At 50.7% G+C, this 13328-nt stretch overlaps 1 protein-coding gene across 3 annotated transcripts in view; it reads right to left on the minus strand.

Moving 5' to 3' along the window:
• The window catches only part of ZNF341 (zinc finger protein 341), a 46902-nt gene that overhangs the window by 24777 nt on the left and 8797 nt on the right, over positions 1-13328 (minus strand). For all 3 annotated transcript variants that reach the window (XM_066384036.1, XM_066384035.1, XM_066384034.1), the window contains 5 exons: positions 10719-10868; positions 8645-8893; positions 4654-4849; positions 2846-2936; positions 622-815 (listed from right to left, as the gene is read on the minus strand). In XM_066384036.1, coding sequence (XP_066240133.1) covers positions 622-815; positions 2846-2936; positions 4654-4849; positions 8645-8893; positions 10719-10868 — 880 coding nt within the window. The remainder of the gene's footprint in view (positions 1-621; positions 816-2845; positions 2937-4653; positions 4850-8644; positions 8894-10718; positions 10869-13328) is intronic.

Consider the following 13328-nt stretch of genomic DNA (forward strand, 5'->3'; position numbering starts at 1 on the left):
CCAATATCAGGGAAAAGGTCATTAGTTCAGAGACAAGTAATGGCTTTGATGACAATTTTACAAACTATAAAGAGCTCTGGAAATCATCCGTTCATAGAAGCCAAACAGATTTCAATTTCTGATCAACTAACTGAGAGTGACTGCCTACAGCAATATATTGAAAATATATTCTGAGGTAGTATCCAAGCTCAGCAAAAAGGATAGGCTACTGACCTGTGGTGGCGCAGTGGTTAAAGTGTCGACCTGGAAATGCTGAGGTCGCCGGTTTGAAACCCTGGGCTTGCCTGGTCAAGGCACATATGGGAGTTGATGCTTCCAGCTCCTCCCCCCTTCTCTCTCTCTGTCTCCCTCTCCTCTCTCTCTCTCTCCTCTTTAAAAATGAATAAATAAAATAAAAAATTTATTGATTAGTGATGTCTGTCATGGGTACAGCATTAGAGTAACACCATACATATTGTATATATGGCATCCCTCCTTTTATCTTATGCCTCATTCTATCTATAAATGAAGTAGATTAAAGCCCAAAGAGGTCAAGAAGGTTGCCCAAGGTCATAAAGCAACAAACCCATGAAGCCGCAGAGGAGAGGTGTGGGGAGAGTGGCACTGCCCCCCTCGACCCACCTGTGCTCTCCTCGTCCTCCTGCCTGGTGGGGTTCAGAGCCATGACCTGCACGGTCACAGAGTTGCGAGAGACGGTGCCACCACTACGCCCTGGAGGCCACACCTTGTGAGTCTGCATGTGTTTCTTGACGTTAGACTTCTGGGCAAAGGCACGGCCACATGCAATGCACTGGAAGGGCTTCTCACCGGTGTGGCTGCGGGAGACAAGGCTCGTCAGCACCCTCGTGCAGGCACGGAGATGTGGCCTCAGCCCTGGAGCTCACGGCCGCCACACCGAACATGTAGATGTTGCTGGCCACCAGATGCTGCTGGCCGCCATTCTAACACCATAGGGACAAGCCCTCTCACTGAGGCAGGCAAATCTGAGACAGAAACACCCTGTGCCCTTGGTGACAGTCCTGGGCTGCTGAGTCAAGCTGCCCCGGAGCTGACCCTCCCTGTGGCCATCTCACAGTGTGAGACGAAACATTTCCTAACTGTGCAAGCCCATTTCAATGGGGATTTCTGTTATCTGAAGGAGAGAAAAATCCTAGCTGTCCTAGCACAGCACTTGTATCATTATTTAACCTTTTCCTTCACATCAATTCTGTGTTTTAAAACTTAAAATATTTTAAAATGAGCCTGACCAGGCAGTGGCCCAGTGGACAGAGTGTCGGGCCGGGACATGGAGGACCTAGGTTCGAGATCCCTAGGGCGTCGACCTGAGCCAGGGCTCATCTGGCTTGCGTGCGGGGTCACCAGCTTGAGTGAAGGATCATAGTGATGACCCCATGGTCACTGGCTTGGGCCCAAAGGTTGCTGGCTTAAAGCTCAAGATCACTGGCTTGAGCCCAAGGTCGCTAGCTTGAGCAACAGGTCACTCGCTCTGCCGTAGCCCCCCAGTCAAGGCACATATGAGAACACAATCAATGAACAACTAAGGTGCCGCAACAAAGAATTGATGCTTCTCATCTCTCTCCTTTCCTGTCTGTCTGTCCCTATCTGTCTCTCTCTCTGACTCTCTCTCTCTCTGTCTCTGTCAAAAAAAAAAAAAAAATATATATATATATTTTAAAATGAAGCTTCCTTTTGCTGTGTATACAGAAAACCACTTGTCATACATATGAAGTAACCAAAAATGCAATAATGTATAAAACAATATTATTAAGATCTAGAGCACATGGACTATTTAAATTTTAATTCGTTAAAATTAAAAATTTCAATTTCTCAATCATATTAGCCACATTTCAAGGGCTCAGTAGTTGTATATGGCCATGGTACACTACTAGACAGTGCCATTTGAGTATTTCCATCTTTGCAAAGTTCCCTGGACAGCACCAGTGCAGACCAGTGGGTCTCCACTGTGATTGATTTTGCCCTCCAGGGAACACCTGGCAGTACTACAATACATTTTTGGTTGTCACAGCTGAGGAATGAGGAGTGCCACTGGCATTTCATGGTTACAGTTCAGGAATGCTGCTAAAACATTCCACCAGGCACAGGTCAGACCCCCACGGAAGAGAATGACGTGATCTAAAACGTCAATAGGGCCAAGGCGGAGAAACCCCGCTCTAAAGGAAAGACGGCCTGCCGGGGTTGGAGCCTGTGATACATTCGCGTGTTCTCTCTCTCTCATAAAACGGGAGCAAGCTTGTGAGAGGCGTTAGGCCAGACCAGCGCCAAATGGAAGCTTTCTCCTTGGAGTCTCCAAGGACTGAAAGAAACTGAAAAGAGGATAATTTCCTCACTGTGTCTTTCAGAACTTTTCAAAACCACATCCATGAGCCACCAAATATCATGTCGTGTACCAATTACCCCACTCTGAGAAACAATGAACAAGCCCACCGCTCCACTCCACAGAAGAAGAACCTGAGGGTCAGAGGGGTTCCCTGCATGTCCTTGGGACAAGCAGCGCTGTGCTTAGTCCTGAGTGAGCAGAGCACAGCAGCCCTGGAGCCCAGCCCTTTCTGCAGGGGTGAGGGCTGAGGGACCCCTCGTGCGTGCGAAGCCCCCGCCGATTCAAGTACATTTCTCCCCCTCCCTCACCCCATGCAGACCTTCTCCACAATAGTGTGCAGGCCCGAAAGCTTTCACAGATCCCCCCCATTGATCCTGGAAGAGAGGAGGGCAAGCCATCCCGACGTGGACTGAAGTCCAAGAACCACAACAGGACAGACGGGGCCCTGGTCACCACCCAGGCCAGGGGGCTGCCCGGGAGCCCCCCGCCCCACCATTTCCTAGGTACCTTCGGATGTGCTGCTGCAGGTCGAAGTTTTTGGTGAATGACTTGTCACAGTATGAGCACTTGAGTTTCTGAGCCTTCGGCTTCCCTGCAACTGAAAGACAAAGTGGGAGGAGTTGGGGGGGTGAGGCTGGGGGTACAACTGCGGATGCCATGGGCAGCCTCCAGCCACTCGACTCCCTGGACCTCAGGCCAGACGTCTCCGGCCCCGGGAGTCTACACACACGGACAGGCAGGCAGGGGAAGAGGCACAGCTGAGTCTGTCGCAGTGCTGGGGGCTGGGGGGGAGCCCGGGGCATGCTCTGGCAGGGAGAGCAGAACAAACCCCTCCAAGTGTCCCCTCTGCCCTGGGATAAAACCCAGCCTCTGTGCGGTGGCCTACAGAGCTCTGCCTTCCCCGCTTCCTGCCAGCCTCATCCTTCTCTCCTAGCTACAGCAGACCCTGCCGACCTTCAAGGACTTCAGACATGGTCCCCCCTCACGATCCTTGACCCTGCTGTTCGCTCCTGGCTGGGAGGCTTGTCCCTCACATAGCCACCAGGTCTTTCCTTCTCGTCCCCAGATAAAGACAGCGTCGTTTTCCAGCTTCTCCCCAGTTTTCTCCGTCGTAGTCCCTGTTCATCTCCTCCCCAGAGTAACCCATAAATATTTATTCCCTATCTGCCTTTCCCATTAAACTATGATAACTGAGGACAGGGAAATCCTGGACCAAGATGCTAGGTCCCCAGTGCCTGACACCAAACTCAACACGTATTTGCGGAAGAAAGTCAGTGTGGAAGTTGTTGACTAGAAGGTTCTGAAAAACTCTCCATTTCTCTGCCCCCCACCCCCCACAGCACTTTCTGACCCTGCCCAGCCCCATACATAGCATCTGCAGAGCCGCGGCAGACCCTGCTGCTTGTCTGCCTAATACCCATTTTCCCTTCTTTCCTCACAGGTGCTCTACCTAAGGGGAACATCAATATTCCTGGCTAAAGGAGACATCTCCCAGTCCTGGCCAGAGAGTTCGCTTGGCTAGAGCATCGTCCCAAACCCCAGACGTTGCTGGTTCGATCCCCAGTCAGGGCAGATACAGGAACAGATGGATGTTACTGCCTGTCTGTCTGTCTCTCCTCCCTTGCTCTCTCTCTCTCTCTCTTTAAAAAAATCAATAAATTTAAAAAAGAGAGACCTTTCCCAGCTTCCTTTGCTGCTACATATGCTTGTGTGACTACGTTTTAACCAATGAGATATAAGCAACAGCATCACGCGGAACTGCTAGAGCCCGGGACGGATAGCTTGGTTGGTTAGAGAACTGTCCCAAACACAAAGGTTGCAGGTTTGATCCCCTAGTCAGGAAACATACAGAAACAGATCAATGTTTCTGTCACTCTCTCTCTCTCCACCCCCCCTTTCCTCTCTAAAATCAATAAATAAATTAGAAAAAAAGAACTGCGATAAGCTGGGAGATGCCCCTTTTATCCACTTTGCCACCTGGAATATGAAAGCGATGGCTGGAGCCCCAGTGGCCATCTTACACCATGAAGCACCCTGACCACAGCAGCCAGGCACCAGGGATGGCAGAGCAGAAAGACAGATACAATGTGGGTTCCTGGGGACCGTGTGGGCACACGATCTCCTGATCACCTACCTCTGGCCTTGTTCTGCACAGGAATAAAAACAGAATTCTATCATTTTGAAGTCACTCCTATTTTGAATTTTTCATTACACGCAACCAAACCTAATCCCAACCCTTATAAAAGGGAGGCCTAGAACTACGCAGCCTGCGGACAGGCCAAGGCTGAGGGAAGACGCTCAGGCTGCAGGCCCACCTTCCGGGAGTCCACTGGTCCCCTTGGCCCGTCGGGTCTTCAGCGTTGGCGGGGAGTCAAAGGCTGCCACCGTGCCCCCCGTGGTGCCGGTCATGGGGGCCGTGGGGTTGGGCCCTTTTGGTTTGAATCCCTGTTTGCCAGGGCTGTACACCGGGGGTGCGGGGTACACTGGAGCCTCCACACACTGGTTTGACACCTAGAAGGACAGCAGAGTCAGGGGGACAGCTCCGGGAAGGAGGGGAAACCCGTCCCGGCCAGGACCCTCACGGCGACCCTGGCTGGTCTCACCGTTCTCTACCTACAGCACTGTCCTAACTCCTCCACATCGCTCGGTCACCCCACCCACTCCCATGACCCCCCTGGACTTCATGAAGTCAGGAGTAACGCCGTTCTAAGCCAGGATGTCAACCCAATACCTGGATATTCTGAAATACCCACCGGGACCTCCTTTGTTCCTTACCTGGAAATGTCATGAACCATGTGTAAACAAGGGGCGAGGCCTTCTTTTTTTTTTTTATTGACTTTTTTATTTTTTTACAGAGACAGAGAGAGAGTCAGAGAGAGGGATAGATAGGGACAGACAGACAGGAACGGAGAGAGATGAGAAGCATCAATCATCAGTTTTTCGTTGTGACATCTTAGTTGTTCATTGATTGCTTTCTCATATGTGCCTTGACCGTGGGCCTTCAGCAGACCGAGTAACCCCTTGCTCAAGCCAGTGACCTTAGGTCCAAGCTGGTGTGAGCTTTGCTCAAACCAGATGAGCGCGTTCAAGGTGGTGACCACAGGGTGTCAAACCTGGGTCCTCCACATCCCAGTTTGATGCTCTATTCACTGCGCCACCACCTGGTCAGGCTTTATTGACTCTTATCGGCTTTAAAATTAGTCTTAATTTCTTAAAGCTTTTTGGTGACATCCCGAGTCCAGGCACGTCCTTTTTAGACATGACGTTCCAGTCAAAGTCTTAGTTAATAACACTACAACTGGTTTTGTGTCTTATAAAGAGAACAAATTTTTATTTGATTTACATAAACAAATATATATATATATATATATATATATTTATTTTTTTTTTGTATTTTTCTGAAGCTGGAAATGGGAAGAGACAGTCAGACAGACTCCCGCATGCGCCCGACCAGGATCCACCCGGCACGCCCACCAGGGGCGATGCTCTGCCCACCAGGGGGCGATGCTCTGCCCAGAGCCACTCTAGTGCCTGGGGCAGAGGCCAAGGAGCCATCCCCAGCGCCCGGGCCATCTTTGCTTCAATGGAGCCTGGGCTGCGGGAAGGGAAGAGAGAGACAGAGAGGAAGGAGAGGGTGAGGGGTGGAGAAGCAAATGGGTGCTTCTCCCATGTGCCCTGGCCGGGAATCGAACCCGGGTCCCCTGCATGCCAGGCCGACGCTCTACCGCTGAGCCAACCGGCCAGGGCCAAAAACAAATATATTACCATCACAATAATATTTATTTATTAAGAGTTGCCAGGTTTTGGAGGGATCACGCAGGGAGAAAAATATAAATGCAAAGCGGCATGCCAAATTCCGTAACTGTCCACCCCTCTGCTCTAATTGCCATTGAAGAAAACATCCTTGTCTCCACGCGTTAACCTGCCGTCCTGCTCTGACTGCAAAGTGCCCTCCGGCTTGGCAGCGCACACTTCCAGGGCATCCTGCTTGGCAGTGACTGTCGCCAGCGCCTGACAGAACGGCCAGCCACCAGCCGCGGCAACAAGGCACAGATCTTCCTCTTTAGGTGAAATCCACAATTTGCTAACCCTTTGCACGGTCTGCAGCATACCTGAGAGTGTTTTGGGGGCCGTCCTCCCAGTCCTGCAGTAGAACCCACAAGTCCAAGAGGTTTGCCACCTTGTAACACATGCTCTCCCACCCCAGCGATCCCCCAGACGGCAGGTCAGCAGCCGACTACGCCAACTGCAGTGCAGGGGTTCCAAGCCAGAGATGTCAACCCGGTAACTAGATATTCTGGAAAAACCACCAGGAGGACCAGAGGCAGAGGACATAACTGTTACTCACGTTACACAGGAAGCCCTGACCGGGCCAATAAGAACCCCACCTAAGCAGCTCCATCCCTCCTACTTATACCCCAAAGGAGGGAGGAGTGAGCAATACGAAAAACAGCAAAAAAAAACAACCCAAAATCCGCTCAGGCTTGTATACAGGAAAGCCTGGTCTTTCCCTCCGTACACACACTTCAGGAAGAACTTCCCCGGGGCCATGCGGTGTTTCTCCCTCCTTATGGCTGCTGGCCAGAAGCTGTCCGTCCAGTGTCTTGGGAAGAGGAAAGGTTATGTTCTGCATTGACCCCCACAGGCTAGAAGCAGCTATGGAGCCAGGTTGCCTAGGTTCAAATCCTGACTCTGCCATTGGTTAAAAAAAAAAAAAATCTAAGAGTTTTTGGGCAAGTCTTTAAACTTCTCTCAGTTCCTACATCTGTAAAACGAGGCTAATCATAGCAACCCTCTTATCGGGCTGTTGTGTGATTAAATGAGCTAACAAGGGCTTAGAACAGCGCCTAGCACATAGTAAGCACTCAATAAACAGTAGCTGTTGACACCACTCCCACATCCCTCCGTGCTCCCCCCTGAAACACAGGGGGGCTTGGAATCACATTCCCAGCTATCTTGCCAGCACGGTTCTGAACACAGATTAGGGTCTGTTCACAAGAAGCATGAGATGCGGAAGGCAGAGGGAGGTAGGAACCGTTCTCCGGCTGCCGTGGTGAGAGAGAGGTGGATTTGGTCATGAGTTTGGAGCGGCTGGCGGAGCTGTCCATCTCCTTCCTGACAACCAGCCCCAAGGATGCAGGGCAGCGGGGACATCAGCACAGAACCCCACGGTGTCCTCACCTTTGGGTGAGGCCAAGCATTAACCGTAATCCTGAACATCAGGGATGCCCAGCAACCCTGACTTCTGCTTCTCTAGCTCTTCCACCAGCTTCGTAAGCACCGAACTTACTGCATTCAATTCCTCTGCCAGAAATACGTCGGGCGATTCTGGGATAAAATGACCTCAAATGCACATAGGCTCTTTCGGTCACAACCATGTCCTTAGCACTTGTGTCTAGGAAGATTCTGAACTCGTACCACCTTGAGATGACTTACAGCTCAGCTCCTCAGCAGGGAGTTAGTCTGGTTCGTACGGTGCACTGACTGGATAACAGCCTCAGTCCTATGCCTCTCCCTGCACCCATCCCCTCTGCAGTGTGACTTTGCAGCTTTTCCCATTAAGAGATGGCACCGATTTCCTTATTTCTTAAACCTAAGCTAGCCTTGGACCTGCTCTAACCAACAGCAGTGACACTGTGTCACGTCCAAGCTAAGCCTCAAGAAGCCGTGAGCGTTTGCTTCCGCCTGTGTTTCTGCACCTCCACCACCAGTGCCGTGAGAACCCGCCCGGCCAGCCTGCGGGAGGATGAGAGGTGTGTGGAGCGGAACTGGGCCACCCTACTCATCCCACCCCGGGGCCATGCTAGAGTGGCCGACAGCCCCCAACCTCCAGACAGGGGGAGCCCCGCCGGGATCAGCAGAGGGGCCACACCGACCACCACAGATGTGAGAACAAGAAACAGTTCTTGCTACATACCACTGAAATGTTGTGTATATTTCTTACAGAGCCATAGCCAACAACTAGATCTACTTTGATAAATAAATATGAGATGTCTAGATAATTTTTGGAATCTTCTCCCCAAAACACAGGTGTTCTCTGTTCTGAGCACTCCCCACGGCAGCTTGTATTTATGCTGCACCCTCTACGTCACATGGTTTGCATTTTACACTTATATGATAGCTGCGGTGGCGTGGTTCAAGTCCCTCTCCCCTGATGTGGTACACTTCATGACCTGATTCTGCAACCCCCCGCGTGGTATCTCCAGCACAGTGCCTGGCACAGAGCTGGTGCCCAGGAAAAGTCCAGCTTACCCGTGATGTGACCATTCTTACTCCCCCACCACCCAACGCCCAGCCTCTGCTCACCTCCAGGGGAGGGTAGGGCTGCATCCCCAGCGCCTGGATCTCCACCGTCCCACTGCCGGCCAGGGGTGCCGCGGCACTGTACACTTCCACCACGCCACTCCCGGGGCTGGGACGCCCCAGCGGGCCCAGGCTCTGAGGTGGGGGCGGGGCGGGTTGGGGGGGCGGGGGTGGCGGGAGAGGGGGAGGGGGGGGAGGGGGCGGCGGAGGCTGGGGGAGGTAGCTGGGCGCAGAATGCATGTTCAGGCTGCTCTGAAATCAGAAGAGAAAATCACAGTGTCATAGACTCTTAACACCAGCTGTCTTGTTTATCAGTGAGGAAGGACATTTGCCTTTGCTATTTGGGGAAAACAGCTACTCTCAAGGCAGCTCAGAGGACGATGCTGAGATAGGGCATTGAAACAAAATTATGGGAGAATTTAGAGGAGTCATCAGCCAGGTGCTGCTATTCCTTTCTTTTCTTTTTTTTTTTTTTTTTATTCATTTTAGAGAGGAGAGGGAGAGACAGAGAGAGAGGAGAGACAGAAGGGGGGGAGGAACTGGAAGCATCAACTCTCATATGTGCCTTGACCAGGCAAGCCCAGAGTTTCGAACCGGCGACCTCAGCATTTCCAGGTCGACGCTTTATCCACTGTGCCACCACAGGTCAGGCTGCTATTCCTTTTCTCTGTGAAAGTCGGCAATGACCCAGTTTGCACAGGAATGAGTTCATACCGCAGGCCTAATGTAGTTGTCTGTAGAAAGGCCTGGCTGTAGGACTGGTTTCTTTGTTTTTGGGGGGTGTTTTTTAGAGCATACACAAGAGAGAGACAGAGGGAGAGAGGGACAGACAGGGACAAACAGACAGGGAGAGAGAGGTGAGAAGCATCAACTCATAGTTGCGGCACCTTAGTTGTCCATTGATTGCTTTCTCACATGTGCCTTGACCGGGGGGCTCCAGCCAAGCCAATGACCCTTAGCTCAAGCCAGCAACCTTGGGCTCAAGCCAGTGACCTCGGGCTTCAAGCCAATGACCTTTGGGCTTAAGCCCACAACCATGGGGTCATGTCTACGATCCCACGCTCAAGCCAGCGACCCTGCGCTCAAGCTGGTGAGCCCACACTCAAGCTGGATGAGCCTGCGCTCAAGCCGGTGACCTCGGGGTTTGGAACCTGGGTCCTCAATATCCCAGGGCGAAGCTCTATCCACTACGCTACTGCCTGGTCAGGCTTTTTTCTTTTTATTGTTCTTTTTATTGTAATTGATTTAAGAGAAAGAGACATTAGTTTGCTGTTCCACTTATTCATGCACTCACCAGCTTATTCTTTTTTTTTTTTTTTTACAGAGACAGAATGTGAGTCAGAGAGAGGAATAGACAGGGACAGACAGACAGGAATAGAGAGAGACGAGAAGCATCAATCATTAGTTCTTCATTGAGCATTGCAACACCTCAGTTGTTCATTGACTGCCCTCCCATATGTGCCTTGACCGCGGGCCTTCAGCAGACGGAGTAACCCCCTGCTGGAGCTAGCGACCTTGGGTTCAAGTTGGTGGGCTTTTTGCTCAAACCAGATGAGCCCGCGCTCAAGCTGGCGACTTCAGGGTCTCGAACCTGGGTCCTCTGCATCCCAGTCTGATGCTCTATCCACTGCACCACCGCCTGGTCAGGCACCAGCTGATTCTTATATGTGCCCTGACCAGGGATCAAACCCGTTACCTTGGCATACTGGAGCAATGTCCAACCAACTGAGCTACCTGGCCAGGGCGGGACTGGTTCTTGATTGGCATCTGTGAACCCACCCTGTAGAAGGTTCCCTGTGTTGATGAGGCTCTGTTGCCAACCTGGGGCACTGACCATACGCTATCAACTTGTCTAGATTGTCTGCACAAACAATGAAACTCCGAAGTCATGATCCGGGCCCCCATGCCTACGGCAGCTTTCCCGTCCACAGCACGGCTGGGCCAGGGAGACTCACCATCTCCTCTGTGCGGGAAGAGCTGGGGCCACGCTGCCCGCTTTCTACAAGACTCTGAATCTGCAGGAGTCAACATGCGGGCCTCGAGTCAAGATCTCATGGGAAGCCAGTCTCCTCCTTACCTGCACAGGCGGGGGTCCCTGGGCCATGGGCTGGTCCAGGGACGTGAAAGCCGACATGGCAGACATGAGCACGTCATCGCTCACCAAGATGTTCCCCTGCACCAAAGTCTGGATCAGCGGGGACGGGGGCACTGTGATATATGTGGAGATCTGGAGAGGAAAAGTGGGGGTGGGGAAGAGGAAGAAGGGGTGGGGGAAAGAGAGAAAGGAAAAAAAATGATGTGTGAGGGTCTGGAAAGAAGAAGAGGGCATGATGCAAAAGATCTGGGTTCCGAAGTCCCACAGACCTGAATTTCATTTCCACCTCTGATGCTCCCTGCTGCTGTGTGACCCTGGGCAAGTCACTCCACCTCTCTGAACCTCCATTTTCCCATCTATCAAATGAGAAGAATAAGTCACACCTCCCTGTAAGGCACATATTTTATGATCCAGCAATAATACTTCCTGACATCTATCCCAGAGAAACACACATGCTCACAGGGAGCTCATGAACAAGAGTATTCTGCACAGTGTTGTTTCTTATAGCCTCGATGTCCATAAATAAGGGGACGAGTTAAAAAATATAATATAGTCATGGATTAGATACTATCTAGCAAGTAAATGGTATTGCATGAAAAAATCAAATTATATAATAACATGTGTATTATATATACTCTTTAAAAATCTAAAACAATACTACTATATAATTCCTGTGGCTACTTAAATAGGTGGACATATCTTAAGCAGTTGAGGAGAATGTCCATCAGTAGTTAATGTCAGTAGAGGAATAGTGCCAAAGGGACCTTGATTTGTAACGTTCTTTTGCAAAGGAGAATACATACATGTATTACTTGCAAACACTGCAGACATACAAATGGATAATAAAAGTAATACACTCTCAGGTTAATAGGATGAAAGGCAAACCTTACAAGAGAGTGTCAAATATGCAGTGACTGCTCCTCTCAGTAGATGGAAAGGGTGTTCTGTTTACCTGTTGCTTTTATTATTATTATTGAGTAATTTTATTCTTTTTTTTTTTCTTCTGAAGTTGGAAACAGGGAGGCAATCAGACAGACTCCCGCATGCGCCTGACCGGGATCCACCCAGCATGCCCACCAGGGGGCGATGCTCTGCCCATCTGGGGCGTCGCTCTGTTGCAACCAGAGCCATTCTAGCGCCTGAGGCAGAGGCCATAGAGCCATTCTCAGCGCCGGGGCCAACTTTGCTCCAATGGAGCCTTGGCTGCAGGAGAGGAAGAGAGAGACAGAGAGGAAGGAGAGGGGGAGGGGTGGAGAAGCAGATGGGCGCTTCTCCTGTGTGCCCTGGCCGGGAATTGAACCCAGGACTCCTGAACGCCAGGTCGACAGTCTACCACTGAGCCATTTAGCCAGGGCCTTATTGAGTGATTTTAAAGAGAGAAGAAGGAAGACAAAGAGAAACATCAATTTCTTGCTCCACTTATTTATGTATTCAGTGGTTGATTACTGTATGTGCCCTGACCTGGGATCAAACCGCAACCACGCCATGTTGGGACAACGCTCTAATCAACTGAGCTACCCAGCCAGGGTCACTTTTATTATGATGACAGGACTATGTCTACACAATAGATGAAGATCATGTTTTAAAGAAATAAATAGACAAGAGGAAGTGAGAGGTAAATTTGACTCCTTGACCTGGCATCCCGAGACACGCCCAGCTCCCTTTATAAGGATTCTTTATTCCCCCTAAGAGACCCTACCCTGGGTGTCTTTGCTCCAGAACTGTGTTCTTGACTGAGGAATCTGGAAGCTTCTCCAGACAACCTCCAGCCTGGTGCTCTCCCCCGACCTCCAGTTGTGTGTACCTGTCAGCATCTTCACCTTCTCCACTTAGAGGTCCGATGGGCACCTCAAATCCAACATGTCTAGCTGAACTCCTGACACTCCCCGAATCTTCTCCTAGCCATGTTCCCCACTTTGGTTAACGGAAACTCCAACTCTGGAGTCACCCATGGGACTCCTCTTGAGCTCACAGCCCATACCCAATCTATCCACAAGCTCTCATAGCTCCACCTTTAAAATATTTCCAAAATTCCATCCTTTTTGCGACCTTTACCACCACCATCCTCTGCCCCCTAATGGGTCTCCTGGCTTTCTCTCTTGACTACCACCAAAATCTATTCTCTGCACAGCATCCAGAGTGACCTAGTTAAAGTGTAAATCAGACCCTATCCCTCTTTGACTCAGAATCTTCCAAAGGCTCTCATCTCTCAGAGCAAAAGTCCACAAGTCCCACATGATCTACTGAGATGCCCTGTTGCCTCGCTGACCTTATTGTTTCTCGTCCTCCTCACTCATTCGGCTCCAGCCACTCTCACCTCCTTGCTGCTCCAGAGATAAACCAAGCACACACCTCCCTCAGGGCCTTTGCACTTGCTAACCACACTTTTGTAATGCTCTTCCCCAAACTGGCTGCTAGACTCACCTCACTTAGGTCTCTGCTCAGATGTCACTTCTCCACAGAGCCTTTCGCCAATGTCATATATGAAAATGGCAAAAAAAAAACGCTCACCCCTATCTTGGCATTCCCTGTCTCTCTGCATTTAACATTTTGAAAAAAAAGTGTATCTACAAATTTTTTGAATACTACCTC

The sequence above is a fragment of the Saccopteryx leptura genome, chromosome 5 (genome assembly GCF_036850995.1).
Source record: "Saccopteryx leptura isolate mSacLep1 chromosome 5, mSacLep1_pri_phased_curated, whole genome shotgun sequence".
In the NCBI taxonomy this organism is placed as follows: Eukaryota; Metazoa; Chordata; class Mammalia; order Chiroptera; family Emballonuridae; genus Saccopteryx; species Saccopteryx leptura.